The 20562-nt window shown below is 45.9% G+C and overlaps 1 protein-coding gene across 2 annotated transcripts in view; it reads left to right on the top strand.

Moving 5' to 3' along the window:
- Nucleotides 1–347: 347 nt before the first annotated feature.
- Nucleotides 348–20562, top strand: part of LOC134408431 (copine-5) — a 157752-nt gene continuing 137537 nt past the window's right edge. For both annotated transcript variants that reach the window (XM_063140715.1, XM_063140706.1), the window contains exon 1: nt 348–457. In XM_063140715.1, the coding sequence (XP_062996785.1) occupies nt 348–457 (110 nt within the window). The remainder of the gene's footprint in view (nt 458–20562) is intronic.

Genomic DNA, 20562 nt, shown 5'->3' with positions numbered 1-20562 from the left:
GGAGCTTCTCTACGAAATCCCGCTCGGTGGGCTCAGAGCACCAAAGCAGCTGTTCTTCAGAGAGAAGGGATCGCGGCGGGGCTGGAGAGAGGCAGCGAGCGACCCCACCCCACGGTCCTCCCCAGCGCCCGCGGCTCCTGTCGCCCCGCCGCCGCTCCGGCTCCAGCCCTGCTGCGTGGGTCAGCGGGGAAACACGGACCGCCGCCCAGGCAGAGCGGGCAGGGCGAGCCGGGCGGCGGGGCTGAGCGATTCGGGCTCTTGGGCGCGGATTGGTCTCGCCAAATACGGAGACCGGGGACTTGTTGAGAGAGCCGCTCTCCGGTGCCGCCGCCGCCCTCCCTCTCCCCATGGAGGAGGACGTTATGGACAAACTCGAGGACATGGCGTCGGTGCGGGACTTCGACCCTCTCACGGGCAGCATCCCGGCCACCAAGGTGGAGATCACCGTCTCCTGCAGGTAAGGGGCGGCGGAGGGGGTGGGTGGGTCGTGCGCGGTCGTCGGCAAGGTACGTCTCTGTGTGTGCGTGCGTGCGTGCGTGCGAAGGGGGCAGCAAGTTTGCCGCCGCGCAGCCTGGAGATTTCCGCGGGCGCGCACGGGGGGGGGGGTCGTTGCAATTAGCGGCTCGTTCAAAGTTTCTGCCTTTCTCCCGATCCTTTGGCCACGTTGATTGGGAAGTGCTGGGGAAGGCGAGGTTCGGCTACGGGGAAAAGGCGACCTCGGGCGGTTTCGATCCCGCCAACAACTTGCGCACGGCGGGAAGGGCGTCCCTGAGTCGGGCCACGCAGGCAGGCGTGCTTAGGACTCTCCAGGGTTTCACAGACGGGAACGCACCCGGCTGAGGCCAGGGGAGTGGCCTGGTGGGCTAGTGGGGTTAGGGGGGCGGTGGATCAGGGAGCAGTTCACCCCAGAAGACAGTCAGCAACCAGTGGAGGCTGGTGGCTCCGCTTTTGATGGGGCTATGAATCCGTTCTGGGTTTCAGTCGGAACCAGCCAGGAGCTCTCCAAGGTGCTAAACCCAACCCACAAAATAGGTTCAGAAACTTGGATAGCTCCTGGCTGATTCTGACTGGAACCCAGAGTGGATTAACAGCCCCACTGAAATCGGAGCCACCAGCCTCCACTGCCTGCAGCAATTCACCCGTTAAAACTGCCCTGGACCGAGAGTTTGATATGGCAAAGAGGGCCAACTATTCCAAATGAAGTGATGCTGAGCAGATAGCCTGTGTGAAGCAGCACCCCATATTCCAAATCATCTGGCATTCATCTCATTCAGCCTTCCCTGACTTGATGCCCACCAGATGTTTTGGACTACAGCTCCCAGCATTGCTGACCATTTACCATGTTGGCTGGGACTGATAGGTACTGAGGTCGAAAATATCCAGAGGGCAGCAGCTTGGGGAAGGGTGATCTAGTTTATTCCAGATCTCAGTCTTGCAGGAATTGTTGGTTGATGGAAAAAATGATGTAAAGATTGCAAGATGCATGGAGTATCCTTGGATCAACTTTTATCAGTGCAATGATGCTGTGTATACTTCTGAGCTTCAAAGAAGACTTCATGATATGAAGCAGATTTGAATAGCCTCCAGGTACTTATATGGTGCCTTTCTGCTCTCTACTCTAGAGCTACGGACATTGGTTTGATTCTTGATGGAACTCATGTGTGTGTGTATATGAAGCTGTACCTTTAAACATGTACCATGTCTCCATGACTTGGTTCTCACATAGCAACAATCCAGAGTACAGGTTGAGAATGGTTTGTCATTGAATCGTAAACTGTTGAATCATGGATTGTCAATAAATGCAGTGCCTGCACTATGGTTTAACTAGTGGTTATTAACCATAACCCAGAGTTCCCAATCCAACAACAAACCATGGATTCTCTTCCTGGGTTGTTCATGGTTAACAATCAATAGTTAACCCACAGTGCAGGGTTAGCACATAACAACAACCCATGATTCCACATCAGCCCGTACTCTGGGTTGTCGTTATATCTGAACTAGGCCAGTGGCAGAGCATATGCCCTTCGTGCAGGTCCTGGGTTCAATACCTGTCTGGCATCTCTGGTAATCAGCCACCAAAAGACCCAGTGAGCAGCTTCCAGTCAGAGTAAACTATCCTTCCCCAACCAACCTGGTGCCCTCCAGATGTGTTGGACTACAACTCCCATTGTCCCCAGCCACCATGGCCCATATTACCTGAGGATGATGGACGTTGTAGTTTTAACACATCTGGAGGTGCCTGGTTTGGGAAGGCTGGAGTAGAAATTTCTGGGCTAGCTGGAGCCCCTCTGAGCCCCTAAGACTCCAGATGTAACTGAAGATTACATAGTGCTGCACCCGCAACAACTGAATTGCAGGAAATATCTGACCTATGTTACATTTACAAGCCATGGGAGAAAACTTCCTAATTTATTCACCAATAAATAATGAGATAAGCATGTACTCCATGGGGAATACATTCCTCTGCTGTTAAGTCCCACCACAAATGCAAACATTCTCTTATGCTGAACACTGAAACTCAAGTGGTTTTACGATGCAAACAGTTTATTGCTGTATAAATTTAAAAAAATGTCTTAAGATTTCACACAGCATATTTAATTGGCTAATTCGTGAGGATCCCACACTGTAAGAAACACTAGAAATTGTTCCAAACCCAGGTTTAAAGCAGAACTGCTTTTACACAGTCAGATGAAAGTTTCACAACCTATAGATCCATCCTTTTAATGCTTCAATCATTACCATCCTGATTATATGTACAAAGGTGATGGAGATGTGTTTTGGAGTAATTAAATCAGGCTGTGATTTTGAATCCATACCCCAGAACTGTGTGAAAAGTGTGTTGCTTGGGATTGACCATATATATAAAGCAAACGAAGTAATCTCTCCAGATTGTAGGAGCTGCCTAATCAATATGAGAACTTCCACACCCCTCCATTTGCACTGACACAAGAGAAGACCAGTCTCGGTCCTGGTATAGCACCTCTTAGGATCAGGACATCAGCTTGTCTGCTTATGGATGAAGAAAATTCCAGGTAGTGTAGGGGCTTGTATTGTGACTGATTCTGTGCCTTGACAGTTTACCAGACAGAGCAGCATTTTCCTCATGCGCTGAGATTCTTTGGGAAGTGTGACATCTTGGATCTTCCACTCAGTCTAAAGATACAGATTTTCTCTGTGTGGCTAATTAGGTATAATTAGCGGGGTTATTATGAAATAAGCATTGGACTGAAGCATATGCAGCCATGGATTTTAACAGTACAATTCAAGCAAAGTGGAATGAATGCATGCAACACTGAATCAGTGTGGAACTGAGCATGCAGCACTCATTCAGCCATTCTTGCCTCGCTTTCTGATGGAGAGGATTGTATTGCAAAGGACAGCAAGACCCTTTTAACATTAAACACATTCCACTGGAACCAGAGGAGACAATTCTCTATCTGTGCTTCCTGGCTGCACTGCCTATCTGAACGCCAAATTAAGGAATAGCCTCTTTATCTATCTATCTATCTATCTATCTATCTATCTACACACACACACACCAGTCTTGCTTAGAGCATCGTTTGTGACTAGGTTACTTTATCAAAAGGCTTTGGTGAATAGAAACTGCCTCTAGATGACCAAGCAGAGAAGCCTAGAAAATGGCTTTTGGTGGACAAGTAACTTTTGTGGATTTAATTGCAAGAACAAATTGAACGTTTGCCTAATTAGAGTTGCTGGTTTGGAAATATCTGCCATTCATTTGTGGAAAGGCCCATGGATGGTTTTGAAAATGTGTTCATGAAATGACAGCTTCCAGGAAAATAACAGATCTAAATACAATTACAAATGTTTAATGTTTGTGTGTCTGAAAAGTGCCAAGTTGTCATTGGATATCAACAAGTGCCTTTTGGGGAAGTTCTACCAATACGAACACAAACCCTTTCATTCATCAGAGGGGCTTGTAGAGAATGCAACATGCAGATCAGCCTTTGGATGGCGTGAATTTGTTCCATTGCATAAGGTGTGTTGGCTCAAGGATGCGGTAGATGAAAGCATCTGTTTCTGAAGTGGAACGGTATACAGGTTGCACTTTTTCTGCTAGGGAACTTCAGAAAGAGTTTATTTTCTGGGTACGGCAGGTAAATTAGTTTGTAAGGATAACTTTTTAATGACAAGGGAGTGAGGAGCTTTTTCAATATGGAGGTGAGAAGCAACATTACCTGTGAGGTCCATCCCAGCCCTCCGCTGATTCATCTAGCTGGAAAAAGGTAGCCAGCACTTACATATGGCATCTCTCCCCTTCACCCCTTTGCTGCCCACTCACCCCGTGGGAATAATATTCAATGACCATGTTCAGAAGGCACCATAAACCATGGCTTTAACCATGGTTTAAGGTGTCTTTTGAACACGGCCAATGTCAGTTTCATAGTTAGATATAGAATCCTTGCAAGTGTGCTTCTGGTGGGGTGGGAAAGCACACACAAGCTCAATGCCCATCTTGACATATGCAGAGATCAGGACTTCCCTTTCTGCTTAGAAACAACATCCAGCAGCACTATGGCCACAAACCACAGATAAGTAGCCTTTTAAATCATTGGCAAATGCTCTTTATTCTTCTCACAGTATGTTGACCTCAGCTGTAGTCCTAAAGCCATAAGCCAAAATTGCAAGCAAGCCGGTTGGCAACTTCCACTCACGCTGCCCTCCCCAAAGAATTGTTGCATCATTGCATGCAATGATTCTGTTACAAACATCTTTGAGCACTTAACTTAATGGCCACAATGGAATTGCAAATTCACAAACTGGTGTTTTGCTACATATATTTGCATTCAGTTTCACCGTGCAACGGAGGACCGCAACAACATGTATTAGAACTGTCTTTTTGGCAAATTTATAGCATTTATATGATGTTACAATTCATGCAAAACCTCATATCATTTCTGTTAAGGCAATGTTTGGAAGAATACAGTGAACACCACGACACCAGAACTGATGGCCAAGCCCAAGATTTCGCAAATGGGTTAGTGAGGCAGACCAGAAGTCTTGTTTTCTCAGTATCCTTTTGCTGGCAGTGTTCAGGTCTAGATGTTTTTAGAAGGCTGTAAACAGGAGTGCACAACCTCAGTCCCAGGGGTCGGATCCTGCACTCCTGAGGTCCCAATCCAGCCCTCCACTGTTCCCCTCCTGCAGCTTTAACTGTTGTGATGAAGAGGGAACTTCACCAGGTGCTGCAGGCGTACAAATGACACCTGCTGAAATTCCCTTTTCTATACAACCGTTAAAGATACAGGAGTTCTGTCCTCCTTTCCATATGGTCACCCTATTCCTTCTGAGCCTTGTCTTGAGGAGGCTTGTCCTGCTTACTTTTAAGCAGACATGCTGCTCATGCTGTGTAGACATGTGTAGGCTTGATATTTGGGGTGTTATTTAAAAGTGCTGCTGAGGGAATCAGTCCTGCTTACTTCTGCGTAGACACACAAAAACTTGTCCTGTTTATTTGTGAGTAGGATGCTGCTTGTGCTTGCTTCTAAGTAGTCATGCTTCCCACTATAAATTGGTAAGGAGTGTGGAGTGGGATTTTTCAGACTCACCCACTTTTGCCATTGGCCCCGCCCGCTACTGGAATGTGGGCCCTGAGAGCTTCCCTCAGGCTGGCAAAGGCTCCTCCCCCCTGCTCTCCATGGCCATGACCCTGAGTCCTGAGCACCAGAGTCACCACCCACAGTTCTGTCCAGGGCTGTGGGCCTGCTCTACTCCAGGCACCCCTCCACATGCAGGGGTCTGCACCTTGACAGTTATATGACACAGGCTCAGCTTCACGGCCACTGTGGGGCTTCCCCATGATACCCTGATTTGGAAAAGTCGGGGATTTACCCCAACTTTTTCAAAGGGAGTGACGTCAGCACAGCACTTCCGCTGTGTAATGTTGCTGCACAGCCAATCCAGGGCCAACCTGGTGGAGGAGCCTGGTGGAAGGCAACCAGCAATTGGTTGCCTTCTACTAGGGTGATCATATGAAAAGGAGGACAGGGCTCCTGTATCTTTAACAGTTGTGTTGAAAAGGAAATTTCAGCAGGTGTCATTTGTATGCATGCTGAAATTCTCTCTTCATCGCAACAGTTAAAGCTGCAGGAGCCCTGTCCTCTTTTGTATCTGGTCCCTCTAGTATAGCTCCTGCAACTTTAACTGTTGTGATGAAGAGGGAATTTCACCAGGTGCTGCATGCACACAAATGACACCTGGTGAAATTCCCTTTTCTATATAACTGTTAAAGATACAGGAGCCCTATCCTCCTTTTCATATGGTCACTCTACCTTCCACCATGAAGAGAGTACGGCTCCAGGACCTGGATGGTCACCCAGAAACTCTGCACTCCCTCCTTGGCATTGGGATGACCTGACGCCACCCCAGGAGAAGGAAAGTGTGGGGTTGAGGATGGAGGTGGCGCCAACCCAGTGCTGTGAAGGCAGCCCCCCAGCACTACTTCAGCCACTGCTAGACCCTGTTTCCCCTCCCTTGAGTGGCCAGCTAGTAGGGGTGACAGGTACGTCATGGAACAGGACACCTAGAAGCCAGTGGAGGTGGGGGGCTCCGATGTCAGTGGGTGTGAAAGCACCTTGGAGAGCTCCTTTAGAGTTCTGAGTGGTTCTGACTGAAACCCAGAGCAGATTCACTGCCCCACTGACATCAGAGCCACCAACCTCCACTGCAAGAAGCGTTTTCTCCTACTGGGCTACTATCTAGTTGAGAGCTGGCCCTATCCTGCTAGCCTTACACAAGCCCGGTTGCTGGATTTCATGGCCGTCTTGAACTGAGCAGGATTTCCATAGCTGCAAGAACTTCTGTGACTCCTTCTGGGTATACCAGGACCAAACTAGAAGTGACAGTTAATTGCAAGAATGTAATTAACCTACACTTAAAAAAAGATAAAGTAAATAGCAGCCTCAAGGGGCCCTGAGCAGCAGCAGGAGGGAGAGTTTAACCCCCCCACCCCTTGCTGTGGTCCTGACAATGAAAGCTGCTGTTTGCATCAGGAGGGATACCTCCATTCCTAGTCAGTAGGGGAAGCCCACGAAACTAGTCACAAAACTGCTCTGAGAAGAAAGTGCAGGCAGGCAGGCTGAAATGCCACAGAAGAGCTAACAGACTGAATTCTGCATTTAAACCAAAGAGCACCAGTGATTTCATAGCTCAAGTTCAGTATTCTAGTTCCCTTCCCTTTCATGGTTGTGCAGAAAAATGGAGTTTTACTCTCTGTCTCTCTGTGTGGTGTCCTCCCAAACCTGTAGCAATCTGATGGTGACAAGCAGCACCAGGTGATGTTCCCTCTTCTGCACAACCCTCAAAGAGAGCCCTAAAATTGAAATATTGGCCTTCTCTTCCCTAATACTGTTGGTGACATTTGATGATGCACATGAGGCCGCTTTAATCTGCGTCTGCCCATTCATCTCTCTAGCCCAGTATTGCCTTCCTCTGAGTGACAGCTGCTCTTTGAAGTCTCAGGCAGAGGCCTTCCCCAGCCTTACTCCCAGAAATCCTCAAAATTAGGGCAGGATCTACACTACTGCTTTACAATGGTTTATAATGGTATTGATAGCTGTTGGGGCCCAGGACACACTCCAGATACAGTTTTCAAACCGTTTCCCAAGTGTTACATCCTGTTTGGTGTAGATCTGGCCTGGGAGATACAGGGCACTTGACCCTAGCACTGTATGCTGATCCTCTGCCCCTGAGTTTTGGGGCCTTGTCCATGTTGAGTCTTCTCCATCATTGTCACCATTATTCAAGAATTTTATCCATCTGTTTTTAATTATCATTTCCCCAGCATTTACAGCACACCAAGAAGATTAATGTGGCTCTGGCTGCCTTCTAGTCCTTTGATGCCATGGTTGATGCTGTGCGGTGTTACAGACTAGATACGAGCAGTTCAACAATTTCATATTTGACTTCTCTTAGAACTCCTGGGCGAATACCATCTGGGACTGGTGTCTTATTACTGTTTAACCTATCAATTTGTTCTGAAACCTATTCTACTGGCACTTCAGATTGTGATGGGTTTTTCAGATTTATCACCTGAAAGAAAGGAGACAGGTGTGGGCATCTCCTGAGTAACTTCTTTTCTGAAGACAAATCCAAAGGATTCATTCAGATATCTGTCATCACCTTAGGCAGTTTAGTGGCCCCTTGGCCCCGCTCATTCTGAAATGCATTTCATGCTTTCATTTGAGAGAGTTTTTCTTTTTCCGGTGCTTCAACAGAATTTTGAGAATTCTCTTCCTTTAGTGGTTTATTGCTTGACATGCCAAATTTGTCATCTTTTGATTTTCTGTGTCCACAACCCAGCTATCCTGTTTGATTTTTTTCCACCACTCCCACCTTTCCCCTATTAATAGTTCTAATTAACTATTTACTGGGTTGGAAGCAGAATTTGCTTTTCCTGGGAGGAAGGGCTCCATTCATGGAAGATCCCATTGCCTGATTTTGGGGGATTCCCCCTCCCCACACTACAGCTCACTCCATTCAACAGTGCTCCTGGCTGGCTGTGTAGTATTTTCAAGGGGGCTGGAGGGGCTGCCTTGGGGAAAAGGGACAGGAAATTCTTCTTTCACCATTGCAGTTGATCCAGCAGAGATCTTCATATTCTTCTGGTTGAATTGTTCAAATAATGCGCAATACATCAAATAACTCAAGAATTAGGTCAACTATGCCACCCCTCCTGCTATGACAGCCTATCGAGATTGGGTTGGAAAAAAACCAAGCATGGGCACAGGGATGAGAATCACAAAAGGAATGGCTGGCCAAGAGCAGCTTAGGCAAAAGAAGAAAAACAACTCTTACCATTACTAAGCAAAGCTGTGTGTGTTAAGGCAGATCTTAAAAAGGGAGGCCTTTCATGTCAGGGATACTTTATGTGCATTGTGCAGTCACAAAGCAGGATGATACCGCTTGAGCTCCCAGGAACGAATCAACATTAGGGAGAGCCCATGTGGTGCAGAGTTTTGGAGCTGGATGTTAGTTTATATCCCAGCTCAGTTATGAAACTCCTAGGGTGGTCTGGGGTGAATTATTCTCCCACTTTAAATTAACTTGCACTTGTAGTAGCTGATGAAGTCTTTCATTAAGAGGAGCTGCTAACTTCTGCAGCGAGATTTTCAGAGGGAGAGGGGAGTTCCTGCCCACGCTGGTTCCAAACAGGGGGTGGATGCAGGGGGCAGCTAGTCCCCACGCTGATGTCAGCAGCCCACACTAGAAGCTACTAGCCCGGCAGAAATTATGCACTTGCGTGGTGCTGCCTGACTCATGTCATACCTCCACCTGACTGTTAGTGGTAAGGGCAGGGGCCATTGCTCAGTGGTACAGCACATGGTTTGATCCCTGGCATCTTCAGGTAGGGCTAAGGAAAGAATCTCTTCTGAAACCCTGGAGAGCTGCTGCCAGTCAGTGTAGACAGTACTGGCCAGCCCTCTGTGTTCCTATATTCCAGCTCCCTGCTCAGTCACCTTGCAGTGGCAGGCAGTAGCTCCTACTAACAATTGCATTCTTAAGCCACAGTTGCCTTCAGAGTCGCTGAGTGTAAGTTGAAAATGTAGCGAACAACGTCCATTCTCCCAGCCTGATAAATTCAACATAACTGATGGGTCGGGAGGGCGGGGGAGTTAAAATTACATTGTTACTTCAAATTATATGGCAATATCCATTTTATTTATAGAGCATCTTTTAGCCTTTAGTTATGCTGTCTCCCAGGTGAGAATGCTCATAGCCACAATGGTTCTTTCCCCAAAAGTGAAGGACTGACAGGGCAAGTTCTCCTTTTCCAAGTCATTGCCCAAAGGCCAAGGGCATTGGCCCTTTGGTTTAGCCATTATACTTACCTTGCAATGCATGGAGTGCTATCAACAACAATAAAAAATGAACTTGGAAGGGACTAGAGTAGAAAGAGAAGCAGAGGACTCTTCTCTCGCCCAGAAGGGTGGAAGAGATGAGAAGTTTCTGCTCCTGGTTTGTGGCAAACCATAATTTGCTGTTTCTCCCTAAACCTTAGTTTCCCACAAACCAAGATCAGAAATGAGGATGAAATCATGGATGCTGATCCTGGTTTACACAAGCCATAATTAGCCAGTTTAGGACAAAATGGCAAACTATGCTTGGCCACAAATGAGTGGAAGCTTTTAGCCTCCTCCTCTCTCTAGCAGCATGGATGACCGAGAGAGTACTGTAGAATCTAGGGTGACCATATGAAAAGGAGGACGGGGCTCCTGTATCTTTAACAGTTGTATTGAAAAGGGAATTTCTGCAAGTGCCATTTGTATATATGGAGAACCTGGTGAAATTTCCTCTTCATCACAACAGTTAAAGTTGCAGGTGCCCTGCCCTCTTTTAAATTTGGTCACTCTAGTATAGCTCCTGCACTTTAACTCTGTTGTGATGAAGAGGAAATTTCACCAGGTTCTCCATATATACAAATGACACCTGCTGAAATTCCCTTTTCTATGCAACTGTTAAAGATACAGGAGTCCTGTCCTCCTTTTCATATGGTCACCCTAGGTCCTAGAACAAAGTCAGTACTCTGCTATAGATATGCATTGCAAGAGAAGACCAGGTGAGGTGGGCAAGCAGCCTTTCAGGCAAGCTGTGTCCATAAGTTGTCTCTGCCGTTATTGAGGAAGCCCCAGCCCTGCTTACCTTCTGAGAAACTCCAGGGATCTCTGGAACAGAGTTTGAAAAACCAACAGGTAAACAAAACAAACCATTGTATAAAGTATCATAGAATCCAGGAAGAACACATCATTTGCCAGGGCAAAAGCTTTTCCCCTGTGGTACTCACTCTTCAACAGCATCCACAAGAGTCTCTTCCTATGTGTGTCCAGGGAATTGTTTACCTTCCCTGGGTTGGGCAGATTTGGTTGTTCCCAGTGCTGCTAACTTCCTGGAACCTCTTCCCTGTATCCTTCCGGTATCCAAACCAATCCCTGGAGCCTAACATTTTCTAAAATCTCTCCCTTTCCAGCCTGATCCCTGTAACTGTTCCTATGCACATGGAAAGGACAAGAGCAGAGCCGTTTGCAAGAGGAGTCGGCATGATTGCATGCAGCTGTGAAAGGCAGGATATTCAATATTTCAGTAATACAATAACAATAAGAAACCCAACAGAGCTAGGCTGTGAATGTAAATCCCATTCTATAATATATAATGCACAGGGATAATAGATTACAATGATAAATCACATTTGATTTAGGAAGCCAGCTGGAAGCCTGATGTAACAACTCACTCCTGTACCAGCCCGTGGTCTCTGTGCCTGGCCTTTAACATATGCAAATACATAAGCCAGCTAATTTTGCATATACTCCTTTTTCTGCCCAGAAATTGGTTATTCTGCAGATACTTTACTGCTTCCACTTCCATATTTATTAAATTTGCCCTTCTAGTTCTCCTAGCTTTTAAAATGTACAAATGGAAATGCTCATTTTATCAGGTCAGGGGGGTGAAGGCCCTACGGGCATGCTTGAATGGGGCTTTCCTCAGGAAGTGGATGTGTGAATTCAGTGTCTCTGATTCCCAACCATCTCCAGAGAACCCCAAGGTCAACATGGCTGGTCGTTCCCCACCCATCTGCAGAGGTGGAACCAAGTCAGGTCAAAAGGGTAAACAGTGTTGCGGGTTAATAATTTATTGAAAACAGCATAGCAAAGAACATGCTGCCACGTAAATCTGTGTTGTGCTTCCATTTGAAATATTGTGTACAGTTCTGAACAACCACACCTAAAAAGAAAGAAAAACCATACTGGTTAAGGGCAGAAAAGGGTAACTAAAACGAGTAGGGGGATTCCTCAGAAGACAGGCAGAAGCACTTGGGGATTTTGTTAGTTAGACAAAAATAATAAAGGGGGAATAGATTGTATTTTATAAAATTGCCAATGGAGTGGAGACAGGGTAGTCTCTGTCTCTTTCTGTGTGTCCAGCTTTGGGTCACCCAATAAGGTTCAGGACTGACACAAGAAAGTACTGTTTCATACAGCACGGAAAACATTTATGGAATTTGTGACTCCAAGATATGATGTCCACAAGTGTAGATGTCTTCAGATCACACACATTCATGGAGGTTAAGTCTATGGCAGTACAATCCTATGCATGTGGACTTCAAAGCAAGTCTCATTGTGTTCCATGGAACTTATTCCCAGGTAAGCAGGCATGATTGTAACCTGAATGGCTATAAACCATGGCTGGCTGGAGAATGCTGGGAGTTGTAGGACTTTTTTCTGTTTAGACATGCATGGTGTCTTTCACTTTAGTTTCTTACGGTCACATTGCAATCTATTTCTATCGGCACACATTGTTCTTGGTTGGAGAAGCCAAGGGTTCTGAAGACCATAGAAGGTTCCACAGGAGATGTAGGTTTGCAACCTTCCCCAACCTAGTGCCTTGGCTATGCTGGCTGAAGATGCTGAGAGCTCTGGTACCCACATCTGGAGGGCACTAGGTTGGGGAATGTAATTATTGGATTGCATGCAGAAACCTGCTTGATTCGTATTTCATTAGTCAAACTATCTTCATTTCAGGTTTAAGCCTTCTACATATCTGTGTAAGTTAATAGGTGCTGAACTACCAGAGTCAGCTGATTTGTCCATTTTAAGGGGAAACTCTGGCTTAAGGTTTTACTGCTTGATTCCTATGCTATCTGGTGCCCCATAATCCCCAGCCACATGGCCAATGGAAATAGTATTATGGGAGCTGGAGTCCCATACATCTTGAGGGCACCAGGTTGCCTAACTCTGATCTAGATAGTGGAAGAGTCAAGATAATATTTGTTAGGTGAGTGGGCAATAAAACTGAACATCCAATAGCTTTAATAAAGTTTCTGCTGCTGCTGTTACTTTTTGATATGTTTTTATCCAAAATTGTTTTTATGATTTGATTATGTTTTTATGAAAACATTATTTTCACCATGAGCTGCTTTTGAGGTCTGTGTGGTGAAAAAACAGCCTTTCCTTTCGAAGATAATTAAGCAGGCTTCAGACTAAACTGGATACTAGGTTCCTGTACTTACCTGGATATAGATCTATGCAAGATGATGCACAGGGGTTGGTGTGAACATCCATAAGCCTATTTCTGTGTTAATCTGTCAAAAAGTCACCCCTGGCCTGAATCTCTGTTTGAACAGCCTGTTGGCTCAACTGCCAGCTACAGATCACCCCTCCTTAAACCAGCTTCCCTCTCCCCAAACTAAGACATTATTTCTCCAAGTGAGAATCAAGCCCTATATAGGCATGATGGGCTGTGTAGTTTGCCCCAATGCTTCCTTTTGCTATATCTACCTTGATGACAGATGGAGAGTCTCAGATCTCATACCTGTGAATGTGGAACCTGCCACAGGAACTGAGACAAACCAGGGTATAATGAGGCTTTTATTGTACACTTGTGATTGCTCACTCACAATAGTTTGTGAGTAATTTACCCAATGTCATTATCCTCCAGGGCCTCTCCTTGGTGGTCTTTTTTGAATAGCCTCTATAATGCCATAGATATCACATGTAAATCATGCAATTTTGCTATACCATACCACCACTTAGTGGCATGAAACATATAGAAAGACAGAGAAAGAAAGACCCCAGAAAAATATATGTGTAAAGGAGCCATTATTAATCCTGCAAAGAATCTGGAAGCTGAAGCCTCGGTAAAGGTGCGGGTTAGAAGTATCATGGAGAAAAGCCCTTAGGATACAACTAGACGTTTCGAGGAACGCAAAGTTGCTACTGCTCTATATTCCCCATTCACCACCCTCTTCCTCATAGTATTAGGTCATAATCTAGTGACTGGAGACTGTAGGCAAGTCTATGAGGTCAAGCAAGGTGCAACTGAATCCTGTTAAGAGGGAGGAGGCAATGTGAGGTTACTACTCTAGTTAGGAGCCGCCTCCCTGTTATAGAAAGGTGTAGCAATCACGCCATCAGACCAGTTTAGGAGCCTTGGAGTACTTCTGAATCCTGGCTTTCAGTTTTCACCCCCTTCTAAAGGGTTGACATGCCTCTCCTAAGGCTTAGTTACTGGCAGTAAGATAGGGTGACCATATGAAAAGGAGGACAGTGCTCCTGTATCTTTAACAGTTGTATTGAAAGGGGAATTTCAGCAGATGTCATTTGTATGCACGCAGCACCTAGTGAAATTCCCTCTTCATCACAACAGTTAAAGCTGCAGGAGCTATACTAGAGTGACAAGATGCAAAAGAGGGCAGGGCTCCTGCAGCTAATTGTTATGATGAAGAGGGAATTTCACCAGGTGTTGCATGCATGCAAATGACACTTGCGGACGTTCTCTTTTCTATACAACTGTTAAAGATACAGGAGCCCTGTCTTCCTTTCCATATGGTCACCCTAAGTAAGAGCTTTAAACTAGAATATGCTGGTATTTTCAGTCTTTTTAGTTACAAAAGTTGAGTTACTATATTATGCCAGCTCGCTAGTGAAGCAAGTGCGGGTGCGCGCGCACGCACACGCATCCCTACTTTGACTGCAAGGTACATAGCTTCCCATCCAAGTATCTCAGCTGAGCATGATTCTTTTCTCACACACCCCAGGCAATACATACCCCAAAGCACACCACAGAAACCACTGTAGGGCTCACTTGCATGTGGAAAAGGGGAGGTATGAATGTCTCTTTGGGTCTGCTGTTTACCTATGTGAGTGATCTGTATTGTAAATAAGTTGCTGAGTTTCTGACCCAACATGGAGGCACATCTGGCTTTGTGAGCATCCGGTGCAGCAGTAATATCGGAAAGAAAGACCAACCTAGTTTGGCCATGTGTCCTACTTTACAGTGGACAGGCCTCTATTTGAAGATATCCTCTATTTGAAGAGCTGTCCAGTCCAAGCCTAGTTAAAGGCAAAGAACTATAAGGAGGGAGAGCAGCAGGTGGCTTGAAGTTGCCCATTGACAGTCAGCACCTGGACAGCAGGCTGAGCAGGCACTCTCATGAGTTATCCCAACTATGATAAGATGTCTTGTATTCCAATAATAATAATAATAATAATAAGCAGCAGCAGTAGCAGCAGCAGCAGCAGAAGCATTTTTTTCTAAATTGGCACCTATACATATATATTTGCATGTGCTGGTTTATTTATTTATTGCATTTCTATACCTCCCAATAGCCAAAGCTCTCTGGGCGGTTCTGATGTTATTCAGATTGGTGTTCTCTGTTTTGGTGAGGCATATCCTCTTTGGGGTAATGCAGAAGTGGCCACTTTGCTCTTCTCTCTTGTCGCTGCCTTGGTGCCCATGGTTCAACTGCTTGTGAACAGCATGGATTGAAACTAGGACTGAGGAACTGATGCTATAAGGAGGAAAGGACCTCAGCAGAAATGGGCTGATTTGACAAGTTTGTGGGAATGGCAAGACGGAGGAGGCCCCACTAGGTCTTGGCAAACCACAGGGCAAGGCAATGTGGAGGATGAAAGACTGCTAGGCCCAGGAATTCTCTGAGTTCTTGCATATTTTCTTCCTTAAGGACAAATCCACATAGTGCTTATTGCATAGATTGCTCCTGCCAAATACTTTATGCAGTCTGGCAGTCTTCCACATGTGTTATGAGGTTTAGCTTACAGTTGATTCCTCACTTGTCTGTGTGACCACCAGGATGACTGCTGGAGCAGCAGCTGGGGACATCCTGAAGGAAAAAATGCCCAGCTTTTCCTGCATGGAAATTCCAGTATGATTCTGTTCCACCACATCTCACCTTATTCATACCATCATCTGGAATGAATCTTCTTTCCGAGGACTCACAGTGATGGCTCCAGGTTTCTGAGGACACTCTCAATGGGCCGCCTCCCTCTGTGAGTCTCTGTTCTCATCAGCATTGTCACCAGCTGCTATTTCTCATCCTCTTTCTCATCATTTCTACCACTACCTATTTGCTCACAAGTAGAGAGCCAATGAGCAAGTACGCTGTGGCCTCTAATGCTCTTCTTCTTTATAATCACCACTGTTAACTGGGCCAGGATGAGAGGCAGGTGAACATGCAGGCTGCAGTGGTGAAGAGGAGGATCAAATACAGGAGACTTTTATCAGTGGGCCCCTGCTGAGGTGTGGGCCCTTGGCAAGGGCCCAACCATGCCTACCCTTGATGCTGGCCCTATGTCCTCCTTTCCAGGAAGTACAGCAGGGCATTGCTTCTACCACCTCCATTTCCAGTGAGATCACAGCTGTGTCTGCATCGGCAGTTGTGATGGTCCCAGGATAAGCTGGCTTGTGGCATTATATACATACCTGACTTTTGAAAGAGGAGCAGTGTGGCACAGACTGCTTGCAGTGCTCCTGTCCATTGATGCTGCGCTTGATCCCGAATCAGCTGTGCCCTGGATGGTTACAAGTGCATTATTTGGTTTGGTTCCATAACTCAGCTCTTCCTTAGGAATCCACAATGGCTTGGCCCTTTTCCCCAGCATACTTTGAGACAATTAACTTATAGAGTCAGCCTGTCGTACTGTTGGAAATGCAACTTGGGAAAGTGCCCTCTGTGGCAAGCTGAAGCCTTCCTTGAAACCGTTCCAGAGCAAAGAGCTTGAACGGAGGGGAAGAAGCCTCATTAACTGGAACATCCTTGAGGGAGTAATAAGCTGAGCCTCAGCCGTCTTTCAAGTTGTTTGGTCTCTCACTACAAGGGAAAGGAAGGGGAGGGGGAGGTCCCAGTGAGCCCCCGGTGGGCCCGACAAATCTCCCTGCTGTGATGTCGTTCTCTTCAACCCAGAAGGTTCTGGGTGAAATCACACGGGTTTTCTCACTCCGTTATGTCTGGACCGTGCTTTTGCTGGGGTAATTGGGAGGTAGAGGGAGCGTTAAGGGTGTCCTGTCTTCGGAGTGGTGCTCTCTTTACAGCTGTACATCAGACACCAGAATTCTGATTGATTTTCTTCTAAAGCAAGCAAATATTAAAGGGGGAGCTGTCTAATTTCGGTGCCAGTTTTGAGCATCAATCTTAACAAGCCTTTAAATAGGATTAAAGCATTTCTCCGAGGGCGCTCAGGTTTCCCTCCTGGATCTTCTTCAAAGAATATTAATCCCTCCTCCTCCATCACCACCACCCCAACCCCTGCTGTGGCACAGGACAGATTGTGCTACCAGGGCAGAAAACACAGTATAATGCTTTATTATTACCATGGCTACTTTAAACCATGGAACTCTGCAGAATTGGTGTGTGTGTGTGTGTGTGTGTGTGTGTGTGTGTGTTAACAGTAAGGTGAAGATGTGCATATTTCATTTGTAAAAGTCAGAACATAGGAATAACTTTTGTGGTTTACAGATGCAAGCTAGGGGGCTGTAGCCAGTGGAGGCTGGTGGCTCCAATTTTGGTGTGTTGTAAATCCATTCTGGGTTTCAGCCAGAACTCTGAAAGAGTTATCCAAGGTACTGAATCTAGTTTGGTGGTAGGGTTCAGTGCCCTGGATAGCTCATTTGAAGTTCTAGCTGATTCTGATTGAAACCCAGAATGGATTCACCGCCCCACCAAATTCGGTGCCACCAGCCTCTACTGACTGTAGCTCAGTGGACGAGCACACGCTCAGTATGCCAAAGGTCCCAAGTTCCACTCCCGACATCTTCAGGTAGGGCAGGAAAAACTCTTGCCTGAAACTCCAGAGAGCCATTGCTGCCAGTCAGTGTTGACAATATTGGGCTGGATGGACCAATGGTTTGACTCGGCAAAAGGCAGCTTCCAATGTTTTTAAATAAAAATACTTCACTATGTAGAAGAAATGGCATCTCAGAATATTCTTGGTACTCTCAGTGTATTTGGTGACCCTGATATATCACTGGACTCTTCCTTTTCTTGAAGAGTCTATACCCTTCCCAAAAAGTGTTCAGAACAAACAAGAGAAGAAGTGCAGTGTGTAAAAGATGGTGTGTTTGACTTTGGCAGGGGAGACTTGGGTTCTCAAATCCTTGCTCAGTCATGAGGCTTGGTCTAATCGCTCTCAACTTAATCCACCTCGCAGGGTTGTTGTGAAGATAAAACAGTGATGGTGGGGAGGGACATGTGCAGCGTCTGGAGCTCTTCATGGAGGAAGGGCAGGATAATATCATAAATGAATCCATTTGCTTATTCATTTAAAAACGACAGCCACAAATTTTAGATATTAATCTAATTCCTTTGCGACTTAAACATCTTTCTTCGTTACACAAGAGCACCTTTGGGTCTGTAGAATTCTCCGTGGTACATAGAGAGTGAACGTTGGGTGTTGTCATGGAGAGAGTTACAGTTAGGAAGATACGGTATGATAAAATGAGGGCTTTTATTGAGGTGTTGTTTTTTTAATCAGCGTTAAGCTGGATCACAATTGTGCCATAGAGCTGCTTCTGCTCCTATTCATTGGAATTGTATATTAAAACTAGCTCTGCTACCATCAAAAGTCATAACCACTCTAGCAGACACAGGGCATGAAAGGGGTTGCAAAGTCTGACTCATGTGTCATAGCTTTGTCTCATGCATTTTAGAGGAACCCCGTTGCCTACAACATCACTACTACCACTACCTGTTTTAGACCAGCTGCGGAGCAGTTTCAGAATTGTTCCTCCTCTTGTGTTGTGCTTCTGATTTCACGGCTGTTGATGGATGGCCTCTTTCCCACGGCATGTGGGGGATAAATTAATTTTACATTTTTCTTTTTCCTCTCTACCTATTCCTGGATCAGATGAAATGGGAACTCTGCCTGGAATGATTCAACCTGGCTTAGGTTTTCAAAGAGAAAAGAAGTCCTGCAACGCAGGATACTCATCATGTCCTCCCCACCCCGCCACCGGTTTGCCTCAAGATTGCATTTCGTTTGGCTTAGACCTAAGCGCTGGCCCCTGTCGTCAAAAACAGGGCCCTTCCCCGCCCACAAGGCCACCAGACATCTTCAGGATCTATGGATATATGTTTCAACAGAGCTTGAAGACACATTCATTCTGTGCAGCTTTTAAGGGCGCAATCCTATGCGCATTTAGACAGAAAAAAACTTCTACAACCTCCACCATTCCCCAGCCAGCAGTGCTGGCTGGGGGATGCTGGGAGTTGTAGGACTTTTTTCTGTCTAAGCTTGCATAGGATTCTACCCTTAATAAAGCATGAACTAATTATAGGCAAGTAGCCAGTTCTCCCCTGGTTAGGTTGAAGTTACCTCCTGGTGGAACTTCATTTGTCTCTAGTGGATTCCAGAAATAGTTCCCTTATGCCAGCCCAGTCAGTCCATTGGTCCATCTAGCTCAGGGACTGGCCGTAGCTTTCCAGAGTTTCTGAAAGGGGCCTGTCCCAGGCCTTCTTGGAGATGCCAGGGATTGAACCTGGGACCTTTGACCTGCACATCATATTCTCTACCACTGAGCTACAATCTATCCCCACTTCTAGTTGTACATAGAGGGAAATAAAGAGCTCTGTAGAAGCCTATAAAATTCAGTTTTTCACTTACACTTCTGACTTGCAGTGAAAAATGGCAGTGCTCTTACCCTATGATCCAATCTAAAAAATAGCAGTTCTGCACCATTTCTTTATTCCCTGCTGGCCTAAATTACAAGACTCAATGGGCTCATCTAAACCAAGCAGGATACTGCACTGTGAAAGTGGTATGAAAGCGCTATATAAAAGGCAGGTGCCACACTACTGCTTTATAGCGGTATTGAAGTGCACTGACAACTGTTGGGGCCCATTGACACAGACCACATACTGCTTTTATACCATTTTCATAGTATTATATGCTGCTTGGTGTAGATGTGTCATGGGCCCCAACAGTTGTCAGTGCACTTCAGTACCAATATAAAGCAGTAGTGTAAATCCTGCAGTGCACTTCAATACTCCTATAAAGCCGTAGTGTGGCTCCTGCACTTTCCAGAGTGCAATATCCTGCTTGGTGTAGATGAGCCCAATATCAACTATAAGTCTTGTCATAGCCAAGTGGGGATGAGGAGATACTTCACATGTGGGGAACTGGTGACATGTTAAGAATATCAGAAGAGCCATGCTGGATTAGACTAAGGATCCATCCAGTCCAGCATTCCGTTCACACAGCAGCCATCCAGCTCCCCAAGGTAAACCCACAAGCAGGACATGAGTGCAACACAACCCTGCCACCCATGTTTCTCAGCAACTGGGATACATAAGTATACTGCCTCCGATACTGGAAGTAACAGCTAACCATCAGCACTAGTAGCCATCAATAGCCTTCTCCAACAATTTGTTTCATCTATCCAAATTCTTTTAAGGCCATCGAAATTGGTGGCCATCACTACATCTTGTGTTAGCAAATTCCACAGTTTAACTTTGCACTGTGTGAAGAAGTCCTTCCTTTTTTCCTGAATCTCCCACCAATCAGCTTCATGGAATGACCCCAGATTCTAGGTAGGTAGGTAGGTAGGTAGGTAGGTAGGTAGGTGTGTGTGTGTGTGTGTGTGTGTGTGTGTGTGTGTGAGAGAGAGAGAGAGAGAGAGAGAGAGAGAGAGAGAGAGAGAGATGTCTCCCTTTCCACGTTCTCCACACCATGCATAATTTCCTTTGTTTTCATCACATGAGCAGAGCACAATTGATTATGATTTCCCAGCCCATGCACATGCCATGTATGCAGG

Source organism: Elgaria multicarinata, chromosome 1, assembly GCF_023053635.1.
Source record: "Elgaria multicarinata webbii isolate HBS135686 ecotype San Diego chromosome 1, rElgMul1.1.pri, whole genome shotgun sequence".
NCBI lineage: Eukaryota > Metazoa > Chordata > Lepidosauria > Squamata > Anguidae > Elgaria > Elgaria multicarinata.
Note: the sequence above shows the minus strand (reverse complement) of the source record. Positions and strands in the feature narration are given on the sequence as shown.